The sequence below is a fragment of the Filicampus tigris genome, chromosome 14 (assembly GCF_054856515.1).
Source record: "Filicampus tigris isolate MCC_2025a chromosome 14, RoL_Ftig_1.0, whole genome shotgun sequence".
NCBI classification, from domain to species: Eukaryota; Metazoa; Chordata; class Actinopteri; order Syngnathiformes; family Syngnathidae; genus Filicampus; species Filicampus tigris.
The window spans coordinates 10,424,041-10,451,740 of record NC_141230.1 but is presented as its reverse complement, the minus strand read 5'-3'; the positions used below and the strand labels follow the sequence as shown (position 1 = coordinate 10,451,740).

The following is a 27,700-nucleotide window of genomic DNA, read 5'->3' as shown; positions in this document are numbered from 1 at the left end:
AAGAAGAGAGTTTTGTCATTATCTAGACTTCTGGTAGTCAACTAAAATTTAAAGAGGTCCAGTTTGAGATTCAATATTTCTTGAAGCACATGTGTGGAAGATCTATATTGTATGTTTTAACACTTGGACTCCGATTGTTTTTCAACCTACCTAAAACACCCAGGAGGGGGTTGTCGGGGGATAAGATGAGCTATTGTTATGTTAAAGTTGAAAGTTTATTAGCCCCAGAAGCCACCCCCCCCCCAGCTTTGCAGTGGATTTGACCCCCCCCACTATATATATATATATATATATATATATATATATATATATATATATATATATATATATATATATATATATATATATATATATATATATATATATATATATATATATATATATATATATATATATATATATATATATATATATATATATATATATATATATATATATAAAAAGTCCACTGATAGTGTAGTGGTACACACGCCTGAGTTGTGTGCGTGCAGCGTGGGATCCATTCCCGCTCAGTGACAGTGTCTATGTGTTCCCTGCGACTGGCTGGCGACCAGTTCAGGGTGTAGTCTGCCTTCGCCCATTGACGGCTGGGATAGGCTCCAGCAACTTCCCGCGACCCTATATAGGATAAGCGGTTTGGAAGATGACATGACATATATATATATATTTAATCAATCAAAAATATTGTTGCGATGATCCCTCCCTACCAATGATGGCGGTATTACACCAGTTCGCAATCAACCGACCGTGATTAGCCCCGATGAAGAAAAAGGCACCAGTTGTGTCCAGGAAGTTGACAGGCTGGAATCAATTCGAACAAGTTGTAACGTGTCATTTTATATTTTTTTTATGACGCTAACACACGTGTAACAACAGCGTCGATCTTTGTTTTTGTAGCGTTTGTAGTACTTTAGCTTGGCCGCTGCTTAGTGGTCCAAATTGGATAAGCGGGTGCTAACTGTTCAGTGTGTGTACATTTTGCTCTTCTCTGTCGCCAACTCTTCCAAATGCTGGCCAAAGATATGCACGCTTATGTTTGAATTCTCCGGGTAAGCAGGCGCTTACAGCAGTCGGACAGCATAGAGCGCAAATGTCGTAATAATGACACCGAACAGTGTTGTAGCCTGCCACTGGAGCACGTAATGTTTCTTATGTGTGCTACTCGGTTAGCCACGTAAACTGCTTCAACTGATTGTTGTTGACGTAGTAGCAGCTAACAGCTAGTTCGCCTGTCAACTGGAGTGTGACGCTGCTGAACTTGAAGCCACAAAGCAAATACTTTACGATCAGAGCAAGACAAAATGCTATAGCAGAGCGGACGTCACGGAGGATGAAGCGAGTCATCTGGCTGATATCAGGATTAAACAGAAGAATGGTGAAGCTACTTTTTACCCTCGCCTTGATTGCCTACATTGCCTGTGAGTAAAACATTTGCCTTTTTCCATTCCTTCTAAACATCATGGTGGTATAGGTATTTGATCTTTCTGACCCTATTTGGGTCCCATGTCAGCTTTTAATTGGACATCTAGTGTCGCAGTAAAATGTTGAAAGGTCTTTCATTTATCAAATACAAGACCCAGGTTTGGGACTATTTGATCTATCTAGAAGTTTACCAAATGAAGTGTCAGAATAATTAGGCCGTGGCAGAGGTGGGTTTCGAGTCGTGACCAAAAAGTTCCAAGTCACTGTGGAAAACAATAAAGCAAGTCGAGTAGCCACCGAATTTCAAGCAGGTCAAGTCATTACTTGGTTCAAGCAAGTCATAAGTCAAGTCATAAACTCTTGCTCAGTAAAACATATGTTGGGGTGATAAAATAAAGATTTTTTTCACTGGTCCTACTACAAAAAGTACAGTATCTCTAAAATATATTGAACATTTACATCTGTAAAAATGACATGAAAAACAATTAACTTATACAATTAATACCTACACTTAAATTATTTAGAAGAATGCATGTTATATTTTCATACTAACATTTATGAGTGGCACACTGTTAAATGTGGTGATAAATACAGAAATATGCAGAATGATGATGTAAATTTGTAGAATCATCAGATTTAAAAACTGCATACTTTGTTTCAGGTGCCAATTTGTTTCCCAAATCGAATTAGTGTGTGTTAATGTAATGGGTGGACAACACAACTCCATCCCAAACTCATGTCTTGCAATTGCTAATTTATTTTGCTAAAAAATGGCACATTACACTAATGTTGTCACGATACCAAAATTTTGACTTTGATACTATACTTGCATAAAATACCTCGATTCCAATACCGAAACGGTACCTCGACAAAAATCTAAAATCAGCAAAACCAGCAAAATTAAAACTTACAAAAGAACTTGAAATTTAAAAAATGTGTTGTTAATTCAAAATATTATGATCTGCTTGATTTTAAAAAAACAACAACATTTTAAACATTGTTAAACACTTGTGAACATTTGCACACATGTGGGGGAGTAAATATAGGGGGGAGATAAATATATTACACTGTTTCTTTCTACACTTGATGATTTACATTTAAGAAAACTAGTTCCCATTTTATTTATTTGTGTAAATGTCATTTGTAGAAAATGTGCACAGAGGTTTATAGAGCCATTATTAGTGTGACATGTATTTACTTTCTATGTTGTTTAAATATTTGTTCCTGTTTGAATTGCTTTCTTACAGCACATTTTGCGCTTGGCAAAAAAAGTGAGAGTTGTAATAGAGCTGAAGACGTACCTATTTAGTTCAGCTAACTGATCTATTATTTTAATATTTATATCGGTTCACTTATTGATTCATTTAACTAATTTTAAATGTATTCATTTATGGAACGTATAAAGGTCACAAAGCTACAAAATGATCCAAATACTTTTTATTTTTATTTATTTTATATTGCACAATGTTACGTTTATTTTTGGGGGGGGGGCAGGCATACGCTCACACAGACAGACTGAACAGACTGTACCGCTGCACTCAGCTCTCTTCCAGGCAAAGGCAGAGTGGCAGGTTTGTCTTAATTTTTTGGAGGGAGAGGCAAGCCAAAAGACACTCCTGACTAAGTCTGCCATACCTGATAGAAAGAAACCTCCTTGCTGAAGGCCAAGGGTTGAGAACACGACAGACAGGTTTGCAATTGAGACTGACAACATAACTTCAAATACAGGTTTAACAAGTGAAAATTATTTGATGACAAGCAAACTTGTTACCCACTGGTTGCATTAAACGAGGTAATAAAACAATAATGTTGTTTGTTGAGCTACGTAGCTGCGCGGAATCCTCATTTTAGCCTGCACAAGCATGTAAATAAAAATGTAAATGTGTTGGTTACCACTGAACAAATTAAATACACTTAGAGGATTCCCTCATTCTGTGTTAAAGCTTACATGGGTTATTCCACCATATAGGTGGCATTTGCATTACATGAAAATACATTTTTGTAAAGCGTCCTGCACATTGATGTATTGTGTTTATAAAGGTAACTTTCAGTTAGTGTAAATGTCGTGGCAATAGCTATATTCGCTCATTTTCATGCTAAAAACACACAAAGAGTTTCAGTAACAAAAAACAGTGACATGAAAAAAACAAATATGAGATGAACCATATAAGCCACATCTATGTTGAAAAATTAGATATTTACTGCATTTACAGAACAATTTTGAACTGTAAATGTACATCTATGTACCTGAACAGATTGTTTCCTAACAGTGCCTTTTAACACGGCAGCAACTTTGCTGATTAAAACAACAAAAATAAACAGTACTTATCTTCATCTCACTGCCTGCTGGCACTCCAAGTTGTCAGTTAACGTCCACCTTTTATTACTGTATTTCCGCATACCGCCTAATTCATAAACGAATGCATAGCGCCCTTGCCTGTTGAACTCCTCCACCTGCAGTCACACCTGTTAATAGCAATTGTGTTGCATTGTAAGTCCGAGTGGACCGCCTCTAGCGGTGGAAGAAAAATCTACAGAATAGCTTTACCCTTATATAAGCCGCGTGGTTCAAAACCTAGGAAAAAAATAGCACCTTATAGTCTGGAAAATACGGTAGACAAAAAGCAGTTGGCACTGATTTGGTGGAGTCTTCCATATAATATAAATATATACAACAACTAAGGGTGTAACGGTTTTTGTACATTATTCGTCCCGTACCGTTTCTGTACGGGCTTCACAGTTCGGTACACGCAGTCACACGACGAATACGTTTGAAGGCAGGTTGGGGGGAGTCAATGCCTGAGACCAAGCGACCGTCACATTTGTTGTTCGGAGAAGAAATAGATCAAAACAAATGTTGAAGAAAAATGCCGAGTGCAGGAGAAAGCATGGAGTTAGAGGAGCCGTCTGCAATATACATATCAGCCGTTTGTATAGTGTATTGCGTATATATAGTATCAGCCGGGAACATTTCAGCTTCCGTACGGCGGCGATGGAGTGCCAGGCTGCGAGCGGTGGAGTGAAAAACAACTCGGCGTTGTTCGACCTCCGTGGAGTATGTTGCAGGTAACACTTCAAACATGCTAACACATGTAAGACGGCATCACCCCGATACTGTTACCGGGGGTCGAAAAAAGAAAGCCGCTCAACATCAGCAACTTATCCCCGCTACTTTTAAGCAGCCTGGAGATGTGAAAGCAGACAGAGCCAAATATATTAGTAGCAATCGGCATATACATAGCAACATCTATGCGCCCATATGCTTTAGTCGAGGAGCCGGGCTTCAAACGCTTATTAAACATGCTGGACCCCCGTTACAATGTTCCACCCTGGGCGCATATTAGCATATACAAGAGCCGTGGAGGAGCATGAGCTGTCCTCAGCTGCGCCGTAACTCTTAATATGAAGTCAAAGGTTACTAGTTGAAGTGCTACCTGACTTTATTTGCAACCTCATTCCATCCAGACAAAAAAGGGTGTTTTCCTCTGTTTAATCTTTTTATGATTATTATTTATGAACAACCCTAATGCGCAAGTTTTATTCTATTTTGTGCTTTTATGATAGGGAAGGTTTTTTGCTTTATAGCAAATAGAATTGCAACTTGCTCTCTGTTAAAACGAATTTGAAAAAAACAAAACTAGTCTTATGCATTTGAGACTTATTGCTGTATCGAACCCGTACCGAACCGTGACCCCCATACAGAGGTACGTACCGAACCGTGACTTGTGAACCGTTACACCCCTAATACCAACATATGACATACTTAGTGATGGGAAAATGAAGCTTCATGAAGTACTTGTGAAGTTTTTTACTCCTCTAGATGGTGCTCCTGGTTTAAAGATAAAGACTAGTGCAATGGAAATGTATTACCTTTTCCACGGAGTCTTTAAACCAAGAGTGCCATCAAGAGGAGTCAAAAAACATTACAAGTGCTTCGTGAAGCTTCATTAGTCCCTCACTACTGTTATACATTGATGACATTTGTATACATGACTATATTAATTTGAGACAAATCGGAGGCACGTTTATTTATTTATTTATTTTTTCTTCATGTACTGCTGAGGTATCGGTGTAGGATTCTGTATCGGCACATACTTAAAACCAAAGACGCGGGCTAGGTGCCAAAAAAAAACCCACCATATCAGTTTATGTGGCCCGTGATAGCCTTCATGTTTATGTTCATGTAATGTTAAGACATTATAGATTTTTTTTGTTGCAAATATCCTCTTAAACATAAATCGAACAATTGGTGAAAATTGCTTGGTTGTTTGTCTATATGGTGCCTTGCAATTGGCTGGAGACCAGTTCAGGGTGTAACCCACCTCTCGCCCAAAGTCACTTGGAATAGGGTCCAGCACACCCACGACCAAAGTGATTATAAGCAGTACACTGTGTGGATGGATGAATAGGCTGATTGGTTCTAATATTTTGAATTCTATATCTCTTCTTTCAGCTGTCTGGGGAAAATACACAACCATGAGGTAAAGATTTCAATTTCTCTGTGTTGACATTCTGCTGCCCTATTCCCCTTCCCTGTGCTTGTGCTTATGACTGCCACTATCCTACTGCTCATAGTCGCTGGTCTCCTTGCCTTGTGCTTGATTTTCCCTCATGATAGATCAACACAAGAAAACGGAGAGATGAAGATTGAACAGAAGATTGATGAAGTGAGTTTCAATTTATCCCTGCTCCCACCCAACCATTTTCTGTTAACCTGTACGGTGATATAAAAAGTATAAAACCTGTCGTGGTGTACTTTACACAGTATAATTACTTCCCTCTGCTATAAGCCACCTCCTGCAGTGTGCCATTTAATATCAGCATGTTTGTTTATTTGCCAGACTACCAACACAAATTTTAATCACTTTCTGCATGGCTTATCACATGTCGCAGGTGCTCCCATGTTCCCTTTATCATGGTGACCTTATGGTTTAAAGCATCGTAGGTAATTGTAGTATCAAAATATAACTGGTTGTCTCATATTCAAATATCCCGTTGCTTTGAAATCACCCTGATCCTCGGTATTAGCTATGAATGACACTTTTTACATAATGATCATGAGAGGACCGCTCTTATGATCATTATGTAAAAAGTGGTTTGTTGTTGAACAGAACCATGCTGTGCTGTCCCAGTGGTATCTCAGAAGAGAAATATACGATCGAAATTGAACACACTGAAAAAATCAGATTTTTTTTTTTCTTCCATTAAAAAAAATAACCGCGGTAACTTTAAAGGAGAACTAAACTCAAGATGTCAAAACTTGCCATTAATGTGCCCATCTTAATCTGCTGCTGTTTAGCACAAGCTACGAAGTATTTATTCGTACAAATTTCAGTCTGAAACATTGTATCTACTCGCTTACTGAGGCAGCCATTTTCATGACTTTGTGCGATTGTGCGAAGGCACGAGAGTGTGACGTGTCAGCTATTTCTTGCTATAAAACCACAGAGCTTCCAACCGTTACGGATTGTCCGTATTTCGTTAGGGAAATCACTGAATGCTAACAATTTGGCTATTTTAGAAAAATCCTGGTTCACATAATTGCGCAAATAGGTTGAACATATTATAAATATTTAAATACTGTAATTAATAAAATACATATTTTAATAATCTGTGATTGATTTACTCTTTGAAGTATTATTAAATAGTGAAATTGCAATGCCACGTATGCATGAATGCAATTGTACTAATAATTTAGTTTAGTTACATGTATATATGTCTGTGTGTATAAAATACTGTGATAACCAGCCCATAGTACTGTTCTTGACAGAATTTTGAAAATACGGAAATTCAGATCAATTGTTCTGGAAGTGAATTCGTGAAGTTTGGCAGCTCTGAAATCATCGAGTCGGGTGGAATCTAGAATAACTCGCGACTGCTCTTTTTGCATCGTTCACGTAGGCATCCTACCTTATTGCTCGCTGAGTGACCATTCGTACAGCCGGTTGCTCGCAATACTTTTTGAAGGGGTTTAATAAGTGAAAACGATGAAAGCGCTTTGATGCTGTCAGCCTGACACAGTTGCAGCCCCTACCGTTCATATACTTAATTGAGGGCCGTGACAGCATGGAACCCTCCACTGGCACTTTGTCATCATTACAGGTCTGTGGCTGATGTTTTCGTCTTGTATGGCCCTGCTTGTGCAATGATGAATTATTCCATTTAAGTCCAAGACCTGCAACTAATAAAGAGCACAAATACATTCTATATAGAAATGTAATATATAATATAGTAGACCACATTGGGAAGTGTCTCTTGATGTATATATGTTGCTTTTTGTTTCTTTTCATTTCTGAACCCTCACTGTGATTACACAAATACATTAGTCAAATGTGCTCTGATTGCATGCACTTGTTGTTTCATTTAAGGCTGTGGCTCCACTCCGTGAGCAGATTCGTGATTTGGAGCAGAGGTTTGTGTTTTATTTTTTTTATTAATTGATTTGTTTTGTCAAAGCATGAACCTTTACGCCAAGCATGTCCAGTTCCGGTCCTCAAAGGCCGCTGTCCAGCCTATTTTCCATCTCCCGACTGCAACGCACCTTTTTCAAATAATCAGCTCAAGCATGTTAATGCTCCTGATCATTTTAATCAGGGGTGTTGCAGCAGGGAGGGACGGAAAACAGGAAGGACAGCCGCCCTTGAGGACAGAATTTGTATTGTACGCCCCATGTATCAAGATATGTAGCGAATCGTCTTTTGCCACATATATAGGAATAAAAAATGTATTCAAGTTGATGAAATTGTCTATTTTCAACAAGAAACTTATTGCATGCTCTTATCTCATTCACTGCCATTGACGAATTTAACTGTCTTTTCACAGTCCAGCCATTCAATCCGTTATTTATAATTTTTTTCAAACGTTAGGGTAAAAGAGGGTCAGAAAATGTCTGGCAGTGAATGAGTTAAACTGAGCTATACCATATCGAATTGAATTGTAATTCCACTGAATCGAATCGAATTGTTCAACTTTAAAACACCGCTGCCACTAATGATTATTTTAATCATTGATTGATCTTTTGTTCATTTTGTCAGTTGATTGATGAAATAGATGAAAAAATGTTTTAATTTCCATCTAATTAAAAAAAGGACATTAATAGTGCAGAAAACATTATGGTTCAGTTAATGATTTGGTCCATATGTTCAAAAATGTTGATCATTGTTTTCCCAAATAAAAGCAAATTTTTTATTTTGATTAAAAAAAAAAAAAAGATCAGTCTTCTATCATAGAGGACAATAGAAATCTGAAATATTTATATATGAAGATGAAATTCTGAGGATTTTAATTAAAAAATACATTTTGAATTAAAAAGGGTATCTAAACGATTAATCAATTATCAAAAATAATTTTCAATTAATTTGTTCATCGATTAGTTGTCCGTTAATCGATTAAGCATTGCGCCTAAACTTTAAAGTCTGCCGTTCTTGAATCATATCGCATCCCATTGGATGGTCCTTTTTGGGGAGATGCCCATCCCTACTGTACCTAAATATTTGGTTGTCATTAATAATAAAAAATAAAAAAAATTGTTAAAAAAATAGATAACGGCTCTACATAATAATACATTGTAATACGATGAGGTGATTAAACATTTATGATTTTCTCTGTCATAACGGCTGAGGGGAGACCATAATTGCGATGTGGTCTGAGATAAGCTTGACATCTTTGCTAAAGAGCCACACTCCATTTCCAATGTGTTTTAATTTCAATTTTGAGCATTTCTGAGAATGATATCTTCACTGTGGCAGAATAAAAAAGAAAAACACTATCAAAGTTTGAAGTTAAATAAAAATAAAGCCGCAGCTTCACATTGAAAACCCCCTTGCATTGCCCACATTCAATCAGGAAACATGAGCTTTTTGTGTGATAGATTGAGGAGGATGTTCGGTCCCTGCGTCCATGGTGGTTCATTTTGTCAGAGACGTGTGCTTCATGGGTATTGTTTGCACAAAATGTTTATCACAGGGGTTTTATTATATCCCCCTCCTTGCATGCTGTTCCCCCAGCAGATGTTCAGCATAACTTATTTATTTATTGTTATCTTGTCTTCTCCAGTTTTTCTCAGAAATACCCACCTGTGAAATTTCTGTCAGAGAAGGATCGAAAAAGGATTCTGGTATGTAAGACAAACAAAAAACGTGCAGTCGCACTTGTAGTTGGGATGGAGCATGCTGTTGCTTTTATGGTTTTATATTTGGGGGCGTCGTGCTGGTTTTGCTTTGGCTTATGTTTAGAAAAGTAACACAGCTGGAAAGACGAACATTCCTGTTTGTTGATCTAATGGATCAACTCTTACACATTTGTCACATTGACAATGCTATTGTGTTGGCTTGTCATTGTTTGTCACATTGTGATATATCCTACTTTATGATCTATATTAAAAAATATATATTTTTCTAGATTACTGGCGGTGCGGGTTTCGTGGGTTCTCACCTGACTGACAAGCTGATGATGGATGGCCATGAGGTGACTGTGGTGGACAATTTTTTCACCGGGAGGAAAAGGAATGTGGAGCACTGGCTTGGCCATGAAAACTTTGAGCTCATCAATCATGACGTGGTGGAGCCACTCTACATTGAGGGTGAGGGAACGACAAAAAGTAATTGGATTTTTTTTCGGCCCCGCACTTTGCACCTTGGGATCAGAATTGGACCATCCTGGCCAGAGCAACAGCAAAGATGTTTAGATTAGCTGTGAGCTGCTGGGAACAGGCAGAAAACGTGCCCAACCTTTCAGCATGAGCCGGTAAAAATTGCATCCGCTTGCACTAGCGCGAGTGCACGTTTTAATTAGATAAATATACAAGTCTGGATGTGCCATTTGCCACGATAACGGCCACCTAACTTAATTAGCTCTATTTGCTTTATAAAAGACGGCTTCCCATTCAGCTCGCTCTCATTCACTGAGGCGCTGACGACCCGATGCGCATCCCACCGAGACTTCGCGCTTTTCATCCAGTGTTCCATGTGGAATTATACATACTGTTAAGTATGCACTCAACTTTTGTGATTCAAACGGACAGTTTCATAACGGGAACATGACTTTAAACATTGAAACCTCTCACGTTCGGCAAGACACGAGGTGCATTCAGATACAGTCGGACATTTCAACATCAAAAAAGAAAAAAGGCCCTCGATGCGTAAACATTAATAGCAACAAATGTCTAAAAAATGTCGGCTTTTGACCAGTCTATAAAAGATGACACATAACATTATCAAAAGTATTCTAATTAGTGTCTTTGTAGTATTTTGTTGAACCACTGCTTTTTATTGATGTTTTAAGTTTTTGTCCTGGTATGGTTTACGTTTTTCAAAGTGATAATAAAATAACTGATTTGTTTTGTCAGCTGCTGCTTGTTCTAAACAAAGCTCTTATTATGGCAAAATATTTAGTAAATATATCGTGTCAATCTTCACATCATATGAAACTACAGTATGCCAAATGAGTTGACTCTACAGCCACAATGGCAAATATGGTCATGCTGTACCTCCCCCAAAAGGGTGCGACCAAATGCACCAGTGTTACCCTTGCAAACGTTCATATAGAGACCTGTGCCAAAAGTCATTTAGTCCACTGAAATCACTCAGTTTCAGACCCTGTAAATTTGTTTTGTTTCAGAAGAATTTGTTTCTAGAGCGTAGACTCACACTCAAAATGTGTTCGGTATTTACATAAACACAGATTGAGGTTAGATCGCTTTCTGACCACAACCCAACTCCAGTGCAAACAACTGATTTTTCCTTTTATTTTTTTTTTCCCGGAGCAATCGCCTTTGTCCACATCCGAGTTCATTGTTTACTCCAGGCCAGGCAAACTAAACCAAGGGGGGACCTAACTAGAGATGAGTTAAAATTGATGAAACAATACTTTACAGAAAACATTTTAACCAGTATTATACAATAAGTGATAGTCTTATACTCCTCAACAATACATTTGACAAAATGTCAGTCTTTGTACTTAAATGGACCAACAATTGGGAATGTGAGAATTTTTTTAAACTGCTGTAGTAGTACTTCAAACATTTTAATGACCCTGCAGTGGTTCTAAAACTTCAGTGTTTGTTGTGCAACAGTGGTGATGTATCTCGAGCAAGGTTGATGCTGAAGTTATTTCCCTTGACAACACCATATCCCCAGCATCATAAATGGAACAAAATCATTATCCAAGCCCCTCAGACTCACAGATTTTTAATTAGCAATTCAGTCCTGCTTTTTGTTCAGGTCTTGTTAATACAGCATACATGATAAAGTAAAAAAATACAAGTCTGGTTGAACATTTCGCCCTCTGTAGAACTAGAAATTTCCTATTAGGGATAGACCGATTATCGGCCAGGCCGACATTGTGCGTTTTGACGAATATCGGCATCGGCCTTTTTAAAAACTCTAATGGCCGATAATAAATCCATTTAAAACTGTGTTGAAATCAAAACAATGATATGTGAAAGTTGAATTTTCTGTCATTTTGAATTTTTGGAGAAGTTCATTTACTGTCGAAAACTATATGGGTGCTCCCTGAACTTTTTGTTTGAATTTGATAAAGATAGATTTGTTAAAAAATTATCAAAAAAAAAAAAATATATATATATATATTATGCAAATCTGAAAAATTTCAATTTCAAACATTTCAACGAAGTTAAGAATTTTATTTTCTTTTTAAAAATTTTTTTCTTCAGATTTTGATGCCAATATATATATATATATATATATATATATATATATATATATATATATATATATATATATATATATATATATATATATATATATATATATATATATACGAAAAATTAATATCGGCTCCAAATATCGGTTATCGGCCGCCTTAATAATCGGTATCGGCCCTGAAAAAAACATCGGTCTATCTCTATTTCCTACTATGCGAAAATCATGAGTGACCTTTTGTCAACTCACTGAGCTCAATAAACAGGTGAGACATTTTCAGATGGATGCTCAACTTTATTTGCAGATTGGTCTCATCAGCTACCTTGTGCAGTCATGTAACACAGTGAAAACCATGTACTGTACAAATGAAAACATTAACAGTTTCAAGATCAGGACAAACTGTTTCAAGATCAGGACAAAATACAATGAAGTATACGACCGCCTTTTCCTCATCTTCTGCAACCTCACTGCAGCCTTTGATACCATAAACCACTCTATGTTCTTGTCCCGCCTCAAAACCTCACTACACCTAACTGTTGATATCCTCTCCTGGTTCAAATCATCCCTTTCCGACCGTCATCAATTTATCTGTATCAACAACTGCAGCGTTCTGCCCGTCTGTCCAAAGGTGTCCTCCAGGACTCTGTGCTTGGTCCTCTTCCGTTCGTCATTTACATTAGGGGTCAGCAACTTAGGTTGGCTGCGGGCCAAAATGCCATTTTCACCTCCTTTTCTTACTAAAAATATCTCATCAGTAGGAATGTAACAATATCGATAGATCACGGTTTGGTTTTATTGCGGTATTGATGTGAAGGTAACATTTATTTCGATATCATGTGAAAGCTCACAGTATTGCAGTAAGGCACACTTTGTATTGTATTGTAGAAAGGTTAACTGTACATGGTCTGTGCAGTTTCCCTCAGCTTTTTGTCTCAAAGACCTCTTCAAATATATATTACTGTGCACTTCTTCCTTCATTCATCCAACGTTTACATTCGTAACTCCAAAACGATATTGATGCAGCAACAATCAAGCTATGCTCACAAAAGCAAAATTGGCCATTGAGAAACGTGATACTGCCCATAGGTATAAAAAAAAAGGTAAGTAACTGAATAAAATAATCAACTAACCTTGTTAGTTTCTTTTCCTGTGCTTACTGGTGCGCTTACACTTGGAGCGTTATTGTCATGTCAGATGGGTTAATGTCAGACGTGTCCTTCAACTCATATTAGTTCTCTCTATTTTTTAAAATGATAACATTAACATTACCTAAACCAGTTAACACGCATGCTGCCTTCTGTTTAGCTAGTGAAAGTAATGTCTCGGGAGCCAGTCAGCCAATCATCAATGTATTTCTTCTGACACGATCACGTCGTCTTTTGGGGTATCAGTCACCCGATTGGCCGCGCAACATCGAAGTGGAGCAGAACAGCTCATTTTGTAGCGAAACAACACCAGGCCGATATCATTTGGCGAGCCAGATGGACGTTGCCCACCCCTGCTTTACATAGTCTCTCTGGGAACCGCCATCCATCATCATGGCCTCCGTTTTCACTGCTACGCTGATGGTGTCCACATTTACATATCCACCAAATCAATCACCTTCTCTACCTATTACACTCCAACCAGTTGAAACCCAACTAGTGTACCACTTTCACAACGCAGCCAGTTCAAAGTCCTAATAGCACCAGACCAGGTATTGAACCTCCGGGATAGACTCTTTGTCATTTCTGCCTCCACCCACTCTGTCATTGAAAAGCTGCGTGACAGGGACTATGTGTTATTTATAACCTAATGGATCTGAAGAATCAGCTGATTAGTATGCCCATTTTTCATCGAAAACACATTTTCCTCTTTGTGGAGCAGTAACTTCTCCAAAGTTTGCATGTAGTAAAAAATCCAGTAACACTTGGCTTCTTCTCTTTTGGCAGTGGATCAGATCTACCACCTGGCCTCTCCAGCCTCTCCCCCCAATTACATGTACAACCCCATCAAAACCATCAAGACCAACACCATCGGCACTCTCAACATGCTTGGTTAGTAACATTTTAGTGCAGTGTTTCTTTGCAGACAATGTTGTTCAAAAATAACGTTTGTTTTAAAAGTATTAATACCGTTCCAATTGCAAGGTTGTGTTTATTATGTGCCTTGTAGACGAAGACTGTTTTTATTTTTAGGGTTGGCCAAACGAGTGGGCGCCAGGCTTCTCTTGGCATCTACCTCAGAGGTTTATGGAGGTAAGAATCCCTTTCAAGGATTGTTTCACATTATGAAGTACCCGTGAGCAAACAAATGTACTCTTTTAAGAGAGTCCCAATTTTTATTTTGATGAGGATGTGTGTTCCAAATGTGAGGTGCCGAATGGCTGAAAGCTCTCAAGCGTGGGGCTGGGGAGATAAGTTGATAGATGAGGAAGACCTGAGATATTTGGTGGGCGTGTTCATATAGAGGAGGTGGGTGAGAGGGAATGTGGGACACGGTTCTTTATGGCTTTGAATAAGTTCGGCAGCATGTTATATATGATGCAGTGCGAAATGGGCAGTCATTGAAGTTGCTCTGAAGCAGGTGTGATGTAACTTGTGTGAGGGGCTCCTGAACTAGTCTATGAATTAGAGTGGCGATATTGTTTCGTGAGAGGGATGGATGGCGGTGTTGTGCAGGTGAAAGTAGGCTGACGGACTGGTGGAATTAATGTGTGACTGAAATGAAGGGATGCTATAGAGCAGGGGTGCTCACACTTTTTCAGCATGCCAGCTACTTTTAAAATGATGATATAAAATGAAGTCAAAATGATCTACCTACCAGGTAGAGTATGTTTTGCGGTTTCCTCTCATTTGTTTGTGACATCTCTCATTTGGAGCCATGTTTCATGTCAGTCCACTTGGAGCAACAACTCTCCAAGGTGGATCACTCCTGGTAAAACTGCAAACTAACGAGCCAATCTAATCTGATGCGGGTGTTAGTTTTGGAAATAGAACTTTACGGGGCGAGTCCATGCTTTTTTTCTCCGTTGGTCTAAAAATGCAACCGTTACTGACTACCACATTTTTTTCTTGATTTTAAAGCCAGAAAGTTGCCATTTGAAATGACTTTAGTTTTCTGTCATTTCTGTGGTCTGCTTTTTTTTCTCCTGCAAATAGAGGTGTTCCAATTGATCTTCTTTTGCTTTGAGTATATAGAGTTCAGGGTTAAACTAAGGAGTGAATAAAAGACAGTCTTGAGTTTCTCGAGGAGCCTGGCTCTCCAGAAGATTGTGACGTTCATTGTAATAGCGTGCCGTGAGAGCGGTTCATTGGCTGTGCATGAATTGTTAATGCTTGGGAGACTTGCAATACCAGAAGTGATAACGGTTAAATCAGTGTCCTACACTATTACAGAATGAAAGTGCCACACACACATTGCTACGCTGGTGCTGCTTTAGGATTCTACTTAGGCTGTTTTATCATCATTAGCATCATTATCGTCGCCATCATCATGACATTTTTCCCCTCCAATGAAAAAGACAAATATGTGCATGTAATCCTGTCGATGCTCACTAAGCGGAAATCACAAACAAATTGCTGGGGGTCACAATTTATAAAGACAGTTTTGAGCCACTTAAGAAGATTCATTTCCCAAATTGCTAAACCTTTGGGGTGTTCAAATCTTGAGTTTCCACTGTATGTTTGACATGTATGTGACTGAAATGTTTTTTTTTTTGCTCCAGACCCTGAAGTACACCCCCAAAATGAAGAGTATTGGGGCCACGTAAACCCCATCGGTCCTCGGGCATGCTACGACGAAGGGAAACGTGTTGCCGAGACCATGTGTTACGCCTACATGAAGCAGGTATCATCATTACCAGAGACTCGAATCAGACTCGAGTGGCTGTTTTTAGGACTGAATCGTCCGCGAACGGGACGTGAACTCACTAACCCCTTCGCGAACGTCAATAGCGTGGAAGCATGTTCAGTAAAATCCCTCCGCCATTGATGACATGCGCGTGGCTGAGCTGGAATGAACTGCGAGAGAAAGGAATCACTTTAGTGATTCATTCACTCGCGTTCACTGAAGAGATTCGTTCTTATTGAACGAGTCCTTCGCGAACGACACAACACTGTGATTTAGAACTGAAGCGTGAACAAACAGTGACCCAAATATGCTTCTAAATTTGTTGCAATTCCACAAAGCTACCTACATGACTGATGTTCTTAAGTGAAACATGTACAGCAGCTGAATATGAGCCTTCCCGTATGTGTCACCATATCGAAGGAAAACCGAGCGGAATTAGCGGTTTAAACCAGCAAGGAGGGCACAAATTGATCCAGTGAAGAATTATTTTCCAGAAGAATTTTTCCCCGATTAGATTTGATTGATGCCAGCCTTTTAATCGGCTGATGTGATTGACTTCTGTTGCCTTTTGCTTCAGGCAAGTGGTATTTATTTATCGGCCTTCGCCTCAGCTCCTTACTAAGCTGCTCTTTTTTTTTTTTTTTTTTTTTTCCCCAACACTCATTGGGATAAGTCTTAGAACCCAGCCCGCTTTCAGTAATCAACTGTCAGTTCACGGCGCGCAGGGACGAGACTATCACGTCGTCCATCTATTGCCCAGCCATGTGATCAAAATCCATTAACATTTACACATGGTGACTGTAGTTACACAATGGACAGCACGAAAAACGAAACGTGTAGTCCGAAGGGCGTGTAAAGCTTTGGGTATTCTAAGGTGGATACCTTACGCTGGATAGCACCCAAAAGATAAGCGTTTCATGGGTGTGCTAATTGGATAAGAACAAACTTAATTGATGAACTTGATTTCTGTTCATGTAAAAACATTCAGTCAATATAATGTAATGTTTCCTTATTTTAATAGTATGCTTTTCTTGTGCTTTTTTGATGATTCTAGTGAGCCCGCTATAAACTCATAGGGCCATATTCTCCCATTCGCACCGTGTCACTTTTTTTTTTGCGCCCGGCATGGTACTTGGCACTTTCAAGGTTCGCAGATTCTCCCATCCAGACATCTGACATACATCCTGTGCACAAGACCATTTGTGTGCAACTTTACAGGTGTGATTGGTTGAAGTCTGAGTGTGGCCTTTATTCTCGGATTGTTGGGGTTTTATGAGATTCCAATCCATAGCGATCCATTTGGATAATATGCCGGACTAAATGGATCCAGAAGTTGTACTATTAGTCACTCGCCAGTGACATGTGCGCCATGTGGGATTCTAGTTAAGGTAATCCAACAAAAAAGAAAAACTTACGTTGTTACATGTGGGATTTTCGAATCAGACTGGAACTCGTTTGTTGCCGTGATTAGGGAACAGGCGTTTTGGGTGTGAGGCTAAGCTCTACTCAAATAAATTTCCCCCCAAAAAATGCAATTTATAGTCCAGTGCGACTTTAGCACCGATGTAACATCTGTCTTTCTAATGAATTCACTTTTCACATCACACGGTTTAGCAGAGTTGCCTCTTCATAGTCATCATTTATTGGACTTAACATATATGGGTTTTTCCCGTTTGCTTATGGAATGCACAAATTTCCCCTTTTTGAAATAGTACGTAAATATTATTTGAAACGCCATAACAATAAAGTCAGAAGAAAATCAAAATTTTTTTGTGTGTGCCTATTTTGTAGTGTATGAATGCATAAATATTTGGAACCCAACTTCTATGACCTTTTCAACACCTTGTCTCCATTGCGTCTGCTCTTCACTACGCTGAATCCATTTGGCTACCTGTCCACAAATTCCCCATTTAGCAGAGCGCGTTCTGCATAATTGTCATGTTTTTATTCATGTTGCTCAACCTCCAAAGTGTCCACGTTGCACCTCAGAGAGAACGTTGATGCATTATGTCCATCTGCGAAGGCCAAGGATTTCGAAAAAGTATGTGTGACGCATGCCGTCTCGCTTTGTCGTGTTTGTACATAATATTGTCCTGTTATGGAATTCATATTTAACGTTTTATTGGCGTTAAAGGGGAAGTCCACCCAAACATATTTTTTTCAAGAATGTTTTATTCAGGCCCACTAGCTGAGACAAGGCATTCTGATCAATATTGCGTTTGTGGAATATGATGAGTTAAGCAGCAAAATGCACCCATTTTTAGCCATCTCATTTTTGTCACTTCTGTTGACTGAAAATGACATCACCTGTGTCCCATTGCTCAGATAACGACCAATCATGGCTCAGGGTCAGAAAACAGGTGAGGTGTGATTGGTAACCAAAAAAATGTTTGGGTTGACTTCCTCTTTAAGATCACATTTCATTGAAAAGTGTTGAAAAACATTGATTGCAAAAACACTGAACAAAGTAGGACATAAAGATGAAAAAACATCATTTGGCAACAATATATCTGTATACATATCCTTTCAAGGGATTTGTTGTGTTTTCTGTGCTGTCAGGAAGGGGTGGAGGTAAGAGTGGCGAGAATCTTCAACACGTTCGGCTCTCGAATGCACATGAACGATGGGCGGGTTGTCAGTAACTTCATCCTGCAGGCTCTCCAGGGAGAACCACTCACAGTAAGAGCCACAATCGCCCCACCGCCACAAGAAACAGATCTTATTTTTTGTGTCCCACTTGTGAAATACAGTGCAGTGAAAAATTATTTGCCCGCTTCTTAAATGACCATTTAAACGGAATTTTCCCATAGCCTAGCTGGGGAATTTGGGCATATGTCCAACCCTCATTCATGTACAGTTTCTTGTGCAATTGGAGGCCATGCTTTAGTTAGATTGTTTCACGCTAATACATTTAATACTGTGCGTTGTTTGGTTTTTGTTTGCTTGTTTGGTTGGTTGGATTAGCTTGTGCATTTATTTATTTATTTTGTGGACTTTTGTTTTGCCTCAGTTGTCTTGTCACTGTTGAATATAACTGCAGGCAATGAATGCAGTGGGTACGGAAAGTATTCAGACTCCTTGAAATTTTTCACAAATTTTTCAGACTCCTTGAAATGTTTCACTTTGTGTCATTGCAGCCATTTGTCAAAATCAAAAAAGTTCATTTTATTTGTCATTAATATACACTCAGCACATCATTTTGACAGAAAAAAAGCTAATGTTTGCAAATTTATGAAAAAAGAAAAGCTGAAATATCATATGGTCATACGTATTCCGACCCTTTGCAGCGACCTTCATATTTAACTCACATGCTGGTGATTTCTTCTGATCCTCCCTGAGATGGTTCTGCTCCTTTATTAGAGTCTAGTTGTGTTTATTTAAACTGATTGGACTTGATTAGGAAAGGTCTATCTTACAGCTCACAGTGCATGTCAGCGAATATAAGAATCATGGGGTTGAAGGAACAGTCCAAGGAGATGAGAGACAAATATTGTGGCAAGGCACAGATCTGGCCAAGGTTACAAAAGAATTTCTGCAGCACTCAAGGTACGTAAGAGCACAGTGGCCTCCATAATCCTCAAACAGAAGACGTTTGGGATGACCACAAGTCTTCCTCGACTTGGCCGTCCAGCCAAACTGTCCCAGTCGGGAGATGGGAGGAAGTTGCACAAAGTCAACTATCACTGCAGCCCTCCACTCGTGGCTTCATGGCCCGACGGAAGCATCTCCTCAGTGCAAGACACATGAAAGCCCGCATTGTTTGCCAAAAAACACATGAAGGAATGGCTGTCCACCACTGTTCGCCATCCAACCTGACAAAACTGGAGAGGATCTCCGACGCAGAATGGCAGTGGATCCCCAAATCCACGTGTGAAAAACTTGTTGCATCATCCCAAGAAGACTCATGGCTGTACTAGCTCAAAAGGGTGCAGGTTTCTTTTATTAATAATATGCAAAAATTTCTACTTTTCAGGTTTTTTTTTTTTTGTCAAGATGGGGTGCTAACTTTATATTAATGAGAAATGAAATGAACTTTTGATTGTAGATGATTTTGGCAAATGGCTCCAATGACAGTAAGTGAAAAATTTCAAGGGGTCTGAATACTTTTAATTACCCAGTGTATATCATGATGGTAAACGTGCGTTCTGTTTGTTACTTTGAAGTTATGAACTGACTGAAAAGAACATTCTTGTGTGAAGCTGAGTTTTTACTTAATAATTTCTTATCACTTGACAAACATGACTAAGCAGAACTGTCTCGCAACAGCAGCAGTAAACAATGTTGTCTTACAATTGAAGTGAATACAAAATGCCTTTACACCTTGAAACTAGGAATTTAACAATTCATCGAAATTCGATTTAAACTGCTTAAAAATGCATCGATGTAAAAATAAAACAATCGATTCGTAACACCATGTTAACCATCGTCGATCGAAACGCTCAAAATCGTCAAGAATTAATTTTAATAGTCGACATGTCATTTATTTATGTATTTAATTATTTAGCGCTGTCTTTTTCTCTAGAAATTCCCTTGTCTCCCGCTGGCTGTATGCCTGTCTGCAACGCATATGCACAGTAGTGGTAATCTGGCTCATCCATGATGTAAAACAGAGGCCTTGTGAGTAATTTGAGTTTTATGGCTAACCCGCGTTAGCAACAGAATCTCAAAATCCGGGCGCATTTCACAAAATGACTTAATATGATGCAAATCTCCCTTTCACATAGCAGCACGGGGATGATAAATGAACATCATGAGCAAGGATTGGTGCCCAAGAAGAGTGAAATATGTTTAAATATGTTTACTTTTAGTATTTACTGTAGTTTCATAGTACAGTATTAGTGCAACTCAGCAGTGTGAATAGTATTTTGATCCATTTTAAATTTGGCTAGACCTTTACAGCAAAAAAAAAAAAAAATTGAGGCCAGAGTATCGCCTTCAATTTCAATTGCTCCATCATTTATAAACATGTCAGGAATGCTGGTACAAGCTTCAAAGTTTAAAACTAGTTGACTGTACTATCATCTTAATTGTTTTTATTATTTATTTGTACACGCCTTAAAGAATTCAAGCTGTAAAATACCGATGGTCATGGTGCGATTATGCCACGTGTGATTCGATTAGTTGACTAATTGTGACTACTGTTGTTGATTAGTCGATTAGCAAAATAATCGTTTGTGGCAGCCCTACATAACACGCTTGTGCCAAACATCATTGCGTATTGCGTTTGTGGATGGCCGCAGCAACGGTAGCGCCACACAAGCGCAGAGAGACCACAACGGCAGCGATTTAAAAAAATAAAATAAAATAGAAAAAATCGAATCTAATTGAAAATAGGTAACTGATAATCAAATCGAATCGGGGCTGTTGAGTGAATCATTACATCTCTACTGGAATCCTGATCAAGGCAAACATAATCAACTGAGGTGCAAGTAATTTAATGCATTTCGTGACACCCAAATTGTGCCATGCTAATTAAGATCCTGTTGTTGTGCTAGGTTTATGGTTCTGGTTCCCAAACAAGAGCCTTCCAGTATGTAAGGTAAGCAGAAACATTTTTCTTGAATTAAATCCTGGTTGGTATGTCCAATGCATGGGCTGAGCCTAAATGTTGGCCAATTCCACTTCAGTTCTTTTTCTCAAGCTACAGAATGCATCTGTTTAAAACACATCATCGTTCAAGGGTTGTTGCGTTCAGTATTCATACCCTTGAAGGCCATTTTAGTGTTGATACAATTTTGTGGCGTGTTGGCATTAACTGTCATTAATTTCAGTTGTGTCAAGTAAATGAAAGGTTCACATGCCTTTGACAGAGGAACACCGATTTCCCTTTGAACGAGTAATTAGATCATTTGCTCAATCTGGCGAGAAGTGATCAAAGAGGTGAGAGTGTTTGAAGCTTTGATTTCTCATGTGACTGTGGAACTGCACGAATTTATATATATAAATATATATTTTAACTAACCTTACTGTTTGTCGCCAACTAATAAAAGATTTCCCAAGTGAGGTAACCACCACAGGCTCTTTTTTTTCCACGATAGCGTCGTCATGCTTTCCATTTTGATGGCGCAAATGGCCATGCGTGAGTCTCCGTTGCTTGGCTTGCCAAAAAAGGTGGATACCCCCCTAAATATAAAGTCTCGTTTTACCATGTGTTTAGCTGGCTTTTCAACCGGAAGAGTAACGAAACCTGGAATTCTTGAGAAGAAAAAGGAATTGTTGTCCATTGACTGTGGAAAAGCCGTTCACAGGCGCCAGGTTGAGCGTGTTTGCAAACACCTTCATCAGGCAGAAATACTCTTAGTTTTCCTGACTTTGGGTAGAATTCTGAAATGTTCAACTGCAAGGATGTTTGACTTGAAAGGTTCCACTGTATAAAGCCTGTTTTATTTTTGGATTCCGCCCAAGATCGCCTTCAAAGTTGTCGGCCATGCCCTAATGAGCAACATGGTTAGAAGAAGTGGGTCAGCATAAAGGAGAGCGAGGACATGCTGACTCTGCCCTCTCTCGCCTGACCTTTGCACATTTTATTATGTCATCAATTTAAATGGGAAAAGCAGGAATGAAACATTCGTCTCCCTATATATGGAAGGATCTGTTATTATAATGAACCAAAACAGTTAGCAGCAAATGTCACTCCCATGAAGCGGGGCCCCGCTATCGCATTAACATGGATGAAGCCCATTGCAAATTCATTTGCACGTGTGATTGTAATTCCAGTGACCTGGTTAACGGCCTGGTGTTGCTGATGAACAGTAACATCACCAGTCCGGTCAATCTGGTGAGTTCCTCCTCTTGAACATTACACATTAAACCTTTTACACACTAAACCACTAACACTAACTTCCAATCCAGAGTCCTATCACTGACCCTAAACCCCGAACTCCCAACACTATTAGCAAATCACAACCTTTACCTTTTCATCACTAACCTCAACTTTCAACCACCAAACCAAACGCTATTCCCTAACCCTTACTTCTCATACCATAACTCTTACCCACAAACTCTTAACCAGCAATTCACAACTCCAAACCAAATGTGCTTTAATCTGCAGGGGAACCCAGAGGAGCATACCATACTGGAGTTCGCTCGGCTCATCAAAAGTCTCGTCGGTAAGGGTGCCCGATCGATCCAGATAGTTGTCATTGTATGTCTCTGTGCAATCTCTTGACCGATGCTATCGCCGCGCCGGCCCGGCCGACCTTCCTGCTTATCTTGTAACGCCATTCACTTTTTTTGGGGGGTGGGGGAAGGGTGCCAAGACGGAACCCCCCGTGTTCAAATAATACCCGACTCCGTCAGATGACGCCGATTGCGGTATGGCCAAGGCATCATTTCAAAATTGACATTTGAGGCGCCATATCAAACGACAGTAGGCCAAAACGGCAGCGTCAGATGCTCCGAGCGGAGCCAAAGAATGGCGCCTCAATCCTCAGCCCCTCCTCGGTCTCCCTGTGTGGACGAGTCCTTACACTGAAGCCCTTAATGGCTCGCGATGATGTGAACGCGCTTAAGAGCGTTGAAGTTGGCTGGCCTTTCTGGCAGCCGACGCCGTCGTCCTCGGGTGACGTATAGCATCTTGACGACAAGTGGAGAGGTTGAGCCTGCCTATCGCCACTGGATGAGCTGCTTGACATGTCCAAAAAGTGATTTGTCACACTCCCTCCCCACTTCAGAGGACTGACTGTCATGCCACTTGAATCCACAGATGTATTCAACTGGCGATGGGTTGTCAACTTGCAATCTGGGCTCTAGGCGTCCATTCAAATAGCTGTGAACTCTTACTTGGCTCACCTTGAGCACCATCAAAGCCGGCGTTTGGACGCGAATCCGCGGAACTAGTCCAGCGACCATGTTTTCTCATATTTTGTGAATGGCTGACATTAGTCACTCCGTCTGTTATGGACTTCTTCATTTTCCTCCACTGCTTTGTAGAAGATCACAAAGGGAGGAATGAATTGCACTGACATTCTCCGAAGCAAAATGGGGGGGAATCATGGTGTGTAGTATTTTTTAGCAGTGTGACAAGAAAGAAACAGTTGTTGCCAACAAGTAATTTGGGCCTGGGACACACACACACAGATAATTGGACTCTTGTGTCATGATTTCATGATGACTGAGGAACAAAAGGAAACGGGCGTTCATAAAAACAAATGTTCTACCAATCTTTCTAGGAAAATAACAGCAACCATTCTCTTACTTTGACATCTCATCGTGTAGCTCAGTCGGCTCCAGCCTTCTTTTTTTCATTTTAAGTTTGGGATTTTTCCATCAAGAAATGATTACAGGAACACAATCTTTCCCCCTCGTGGGTCCTCCACGTCGCATGTTGCGTTTCATGCTTGTTGCTGTTTGTTTTCATTTTTGTAAGATCACATTTGAGCACACAAGAACGCATCTTGAATCTTGATCTAGATCGGTATGGAACAGACTCGTGTGTATTTGTTTTTTGTGTGCACGTGTGTCTGCGCAGGCGTCTAACAGAAACAATTTCTTAAGAGTAAAACAAATTATAATACTTCCTTGTGTGTGTACCAGGCCTCGGAGGGCACACGTCCGTCAAAGGTACAACTGTTAACAAAAGTTAAAAAAATAACAATAAATCTTGAAGCTCAGTATTCTCGTATTTGGCACCACTTGCACTATGACAAGAACAACATTTTAAGGAAATGCGTGCATACTTTCTTACTTTCCTGGTCATTTCACTTTGTTCACTCCCGCAGTGAGCAAAAGTCAGATCCAGTTCCTTCCCGAGGCCCAGGATGACCCCCAGAGACGGAAGCCTGACATCCAAAAAGCCAAGATGATGCTGGGCTGGGAACCAGTGGTATGAACCCTTGTAAACATTATATAAAATAGCTCATCTTAAAAATCAACAACCTTAGATTGCTAGCTACGGTATCTGAACAGATCTGTTTTATCTCCCTGACAGTCTGTCAAAGGTTTTAAGTACAGTATTCATGTTCATTGACATTCTTTTGAATATCCTTGTGACAAAAAGAGTCTACCTTTTGCTCACAAACAAAATTGCCACACTTACCTTGGAAAAGGAATCCTCATACAGAGTACTCCTTCAGAAGGCAGCTTTCTTATTTTACTGAATACTTGATTTTTAAAGTTGCTTTATTAACATTCAGCAGCTCTGAAAGGCGCATAAATCAGCATACATCTTCTCAGACTACTCAACGATACCACACCATACCACTTTATTGAAATAGCATTATTTAAAAGACAGCAAAAGTTGACACCACCGTGCTGTACAGATCACAAAAAAAAACAATAAATAACAAAGACGTACACAATAACTCGGTACGAGCCTTACTTAGCATAAATTGTAGTGCCCAGCTTGGCATGCTAAAATGACACATAACAGCTTGACTTTGCTCTCTTAAAAATTTGAAGGATAACTATACTCGGTAATATTTCGGTACGTGAAATACTGCTAGCTCCATAACTTGAAATAACAGTGTCACTTTCAATATTGTAACTTATCAACCACACTCTTTACCACTCGCTCTCTCATGATGGATCCATGAAAATGTCACCCGCAACACTAGCCTGAAAAAACAACAACATAAATGAGTCTTTTGTACACAGTAAATGACGTGAACCATTATTGTTGACTTGTTTGTTTTGCCTCTTTGTATTGGAATGTGTAATTTACTTATGTTGAAGTTGTGTTTTTATTTATCTGTAACTGAAGGGTGTTGACGTGGTCTTGACTAGTCAACCAATCTTTGTAGCCCCACCTTACAATATGTAATATGTAGCGGGTTTCGATTGTGGTCATGTGATGTTTGCTAGCTAAGCCGTGATTTGTCATTACCTGAGCCCCAAGCAACTATGTCATTTCCAGTGGTGGCAAAATGGCCGACTCCCGAGATGGATAAACACGGGTTGATTTTGCTGCCTCATTCATATTCCACAAACGCAAATATTACTCAGAATACTGTGTTTAGACTAGTGGGGTTTCAGAGAACACATTGTAAAGAAAAAAATTGAGTTGACTTCACCTTTAATCAATTGAAATGTTTTATTAATATAAATAGATATTTTAAAAAATCAATAATTATCAATATTGACTTAATACAAATTAGTTTCAGTATAGTGTTGATACATTTTTCAGCCATATTAAGCACATTGTTTCACAAAGGCGTTTATTTAGTCATTAGCCCATTTATTTGGCTTTTTTATAGTTGCATTTATCTCCTATTTAAGGCTAAATATTGTGCCAATAAAATTGGCTAACTTCAGCCTTTTTACTCGGCCCGTACTTTGGATAGTAAAAAAGAAAAGAAATCAATCATTGATGTATCGACTGATACGACAAATGCTTATGCTGATACACTTTTCAGCCATCTCGCTCAGACCTGTTTTTTGGCAGGCAGGCAGGCAGGCAGTCAGTGTTACGCACGCAGTCCAGCGGGAGTGAGTCACGGTGTGTGTTTGTGTGTTGACAGGTGCCCCTGGAGGAGGGCCTGAAGAAAACCATTCAGTACTTCAGCAGAGAACTGGAGCACCAGGCCAACAACCAGTACATCCCCAAGCCCAAAGCGGCCCGCATGAAGAAAGGCCGACCAAGACACATTTGAGCAGGACCTATCTACCTTTTTGAAGCGTGTGCAGAGGTGCATTCTGGGATATTTATTGCGAGAAGACTTTGATTGTTGCCTTGATAAGAAATTGCACTGTGAGGTCTCCCTTGCCTGAGCTTTTTAGGTTGGACAAGCAAATATATTTAAAACACAGCCTACTTACAGCATCTTTGGGTTTCATTTGTCTATTGTTCTTTTTGGGTCATTTTGTGCTCTTTTTTTTTTTTAAATAGATTTATCAAAGACAAGTCATTCTCTTGTCTCGTGGCGAAGAAAAGATTGTTACTGTGACACCGTGCTTCACTTTGGGGAATATGGTGCGTTGGGATGTGCATTATTCATATCAGGTGAAGCTGGCTATTTTAATAAAATATTTACAATAACTCATTGTGGTACGAGAACATGTGGCACAACCTTGTTTTTTTAATGTCTTGACCTCTGAACTATTTGTACACAGTTATGTAAGACCTTTTCACAGGCTGCATATTCACATTGAAGCATAATGAAGTGTATAAATACAGCTTAATGCAAAATGCGCCAGAGCCTGCCTTCATCTTACTGTCTCCCCGTAATTTACGACTAATTGTTACATTCAGTGCCATGCAGAAGTGCTGACATTCTTAAACTCTGTTACGGGCTGTAACTCTTGTCACTGTCCTGTCAAAAACATTTATGTCCATTTTTTTTCATGTTTCTTATATTTTGTGTTATATATGTATATAAATATATTTATACATACACACACACAGTGGGTATGGAAAGTATTCAGACCCCTTGAAAGTTTTCACTTTTTGTAATTGCGGCCATTTGCCAAAATCAAAAAACTTCATTTTAATTCTCAATGTAAAACCAGCACCCCATCTTGACAAAAAAAAACAAATGTCATAAGTATTCAGACCCTTTGCAGCGACCTTCATATTTAACTCTCACACTGTCCATTTCTTCTGATCCTCCTTGACATGGTTTTGCTCCTTTATTGGAGTCCAGTTGTGTTTATTTAAACTGATTGGACTTGATTAGGAAAGGTCTATCTTACAGCTCACAGTGCATGTCAGAGAATATGAGAATCATGAGGTCGAAGGAACTGTCCAAGGAGATCAGAGACAGCATTGTGGCAAGGCACAGATCTGGCCAATGTTACAAAAGAATTTCCGCAGCACTCAAGGTACGTAAGAGCACAGTGGCCTCCATAAG

At 39.3% G+C, this 27,700-nt stretch overlaps 1 protein-coding gene across 1 annotated transcript; it reads left to right on the top strand.

Moving 5' to 3' along the window:
- Window positions 1-771: 771 nt before the first annotated feature.
- On the top strand, window positions 772-27,048 carry uxs1 (UDP-glucuronate decarboxylase 1). The gene is made up of 15 exons (XM_086051686.1): window positions 772-1,418; window positions 5,876-5,903; window positions 6,041-6,089; window positions 7,791-7,834; window positions 9,478-9,538; window positions 9,823-10,003; window positions 14,015-14,119; window positions 14,261-14,320; window positions 15,790-15,911; window positions 18,474-18,593; window positions 21,410-21,453; window positions 22,632-22,692; window positions 22,966-23,023; window positions 24,635-24,738; window positions 26,372-27,048. The coding sequence occupies exons 1-15, from the start codon at window positions 1,331-1,333 to the stop codon at window positions 26,501-26,503; spliced, it is 1,257 nt and encodes a 418-aa protein (XP_085907812.1). The 5' UTR covers window positions 772-1,330; the 3' UTR covers window positions 26,504-27,048.
- The last annotated feature ends 652 nt before the right edge of the window (window positions 27,049-27,700 follow it).

Excerpts from the sequence above, each read along its gene's own strand:
- uxs1 (XM_086051686.1), top strand. The coding sequence starts at position 1,331 with ATGAAGCGAGTCATCTGGCTGATATCAGGATTAAACAGAAGAATGGTG. Across the intron at positions 7,835-9,477 it reads ATTCGTGATTTGGAGCAGAG|TTTTTCTCAGAAATACCCAC; the intron begins GTTTGTGTTTTA and ends TGTCTTCTCCAG. Across the intron at positions 15,912-18,473 it reads GTTACGCCTACATGAAGCAG|GAAGGGGTGGAGGTAAGAGT; the intron begins GTATCATCATTA and ends CTGTGCTGTCAG.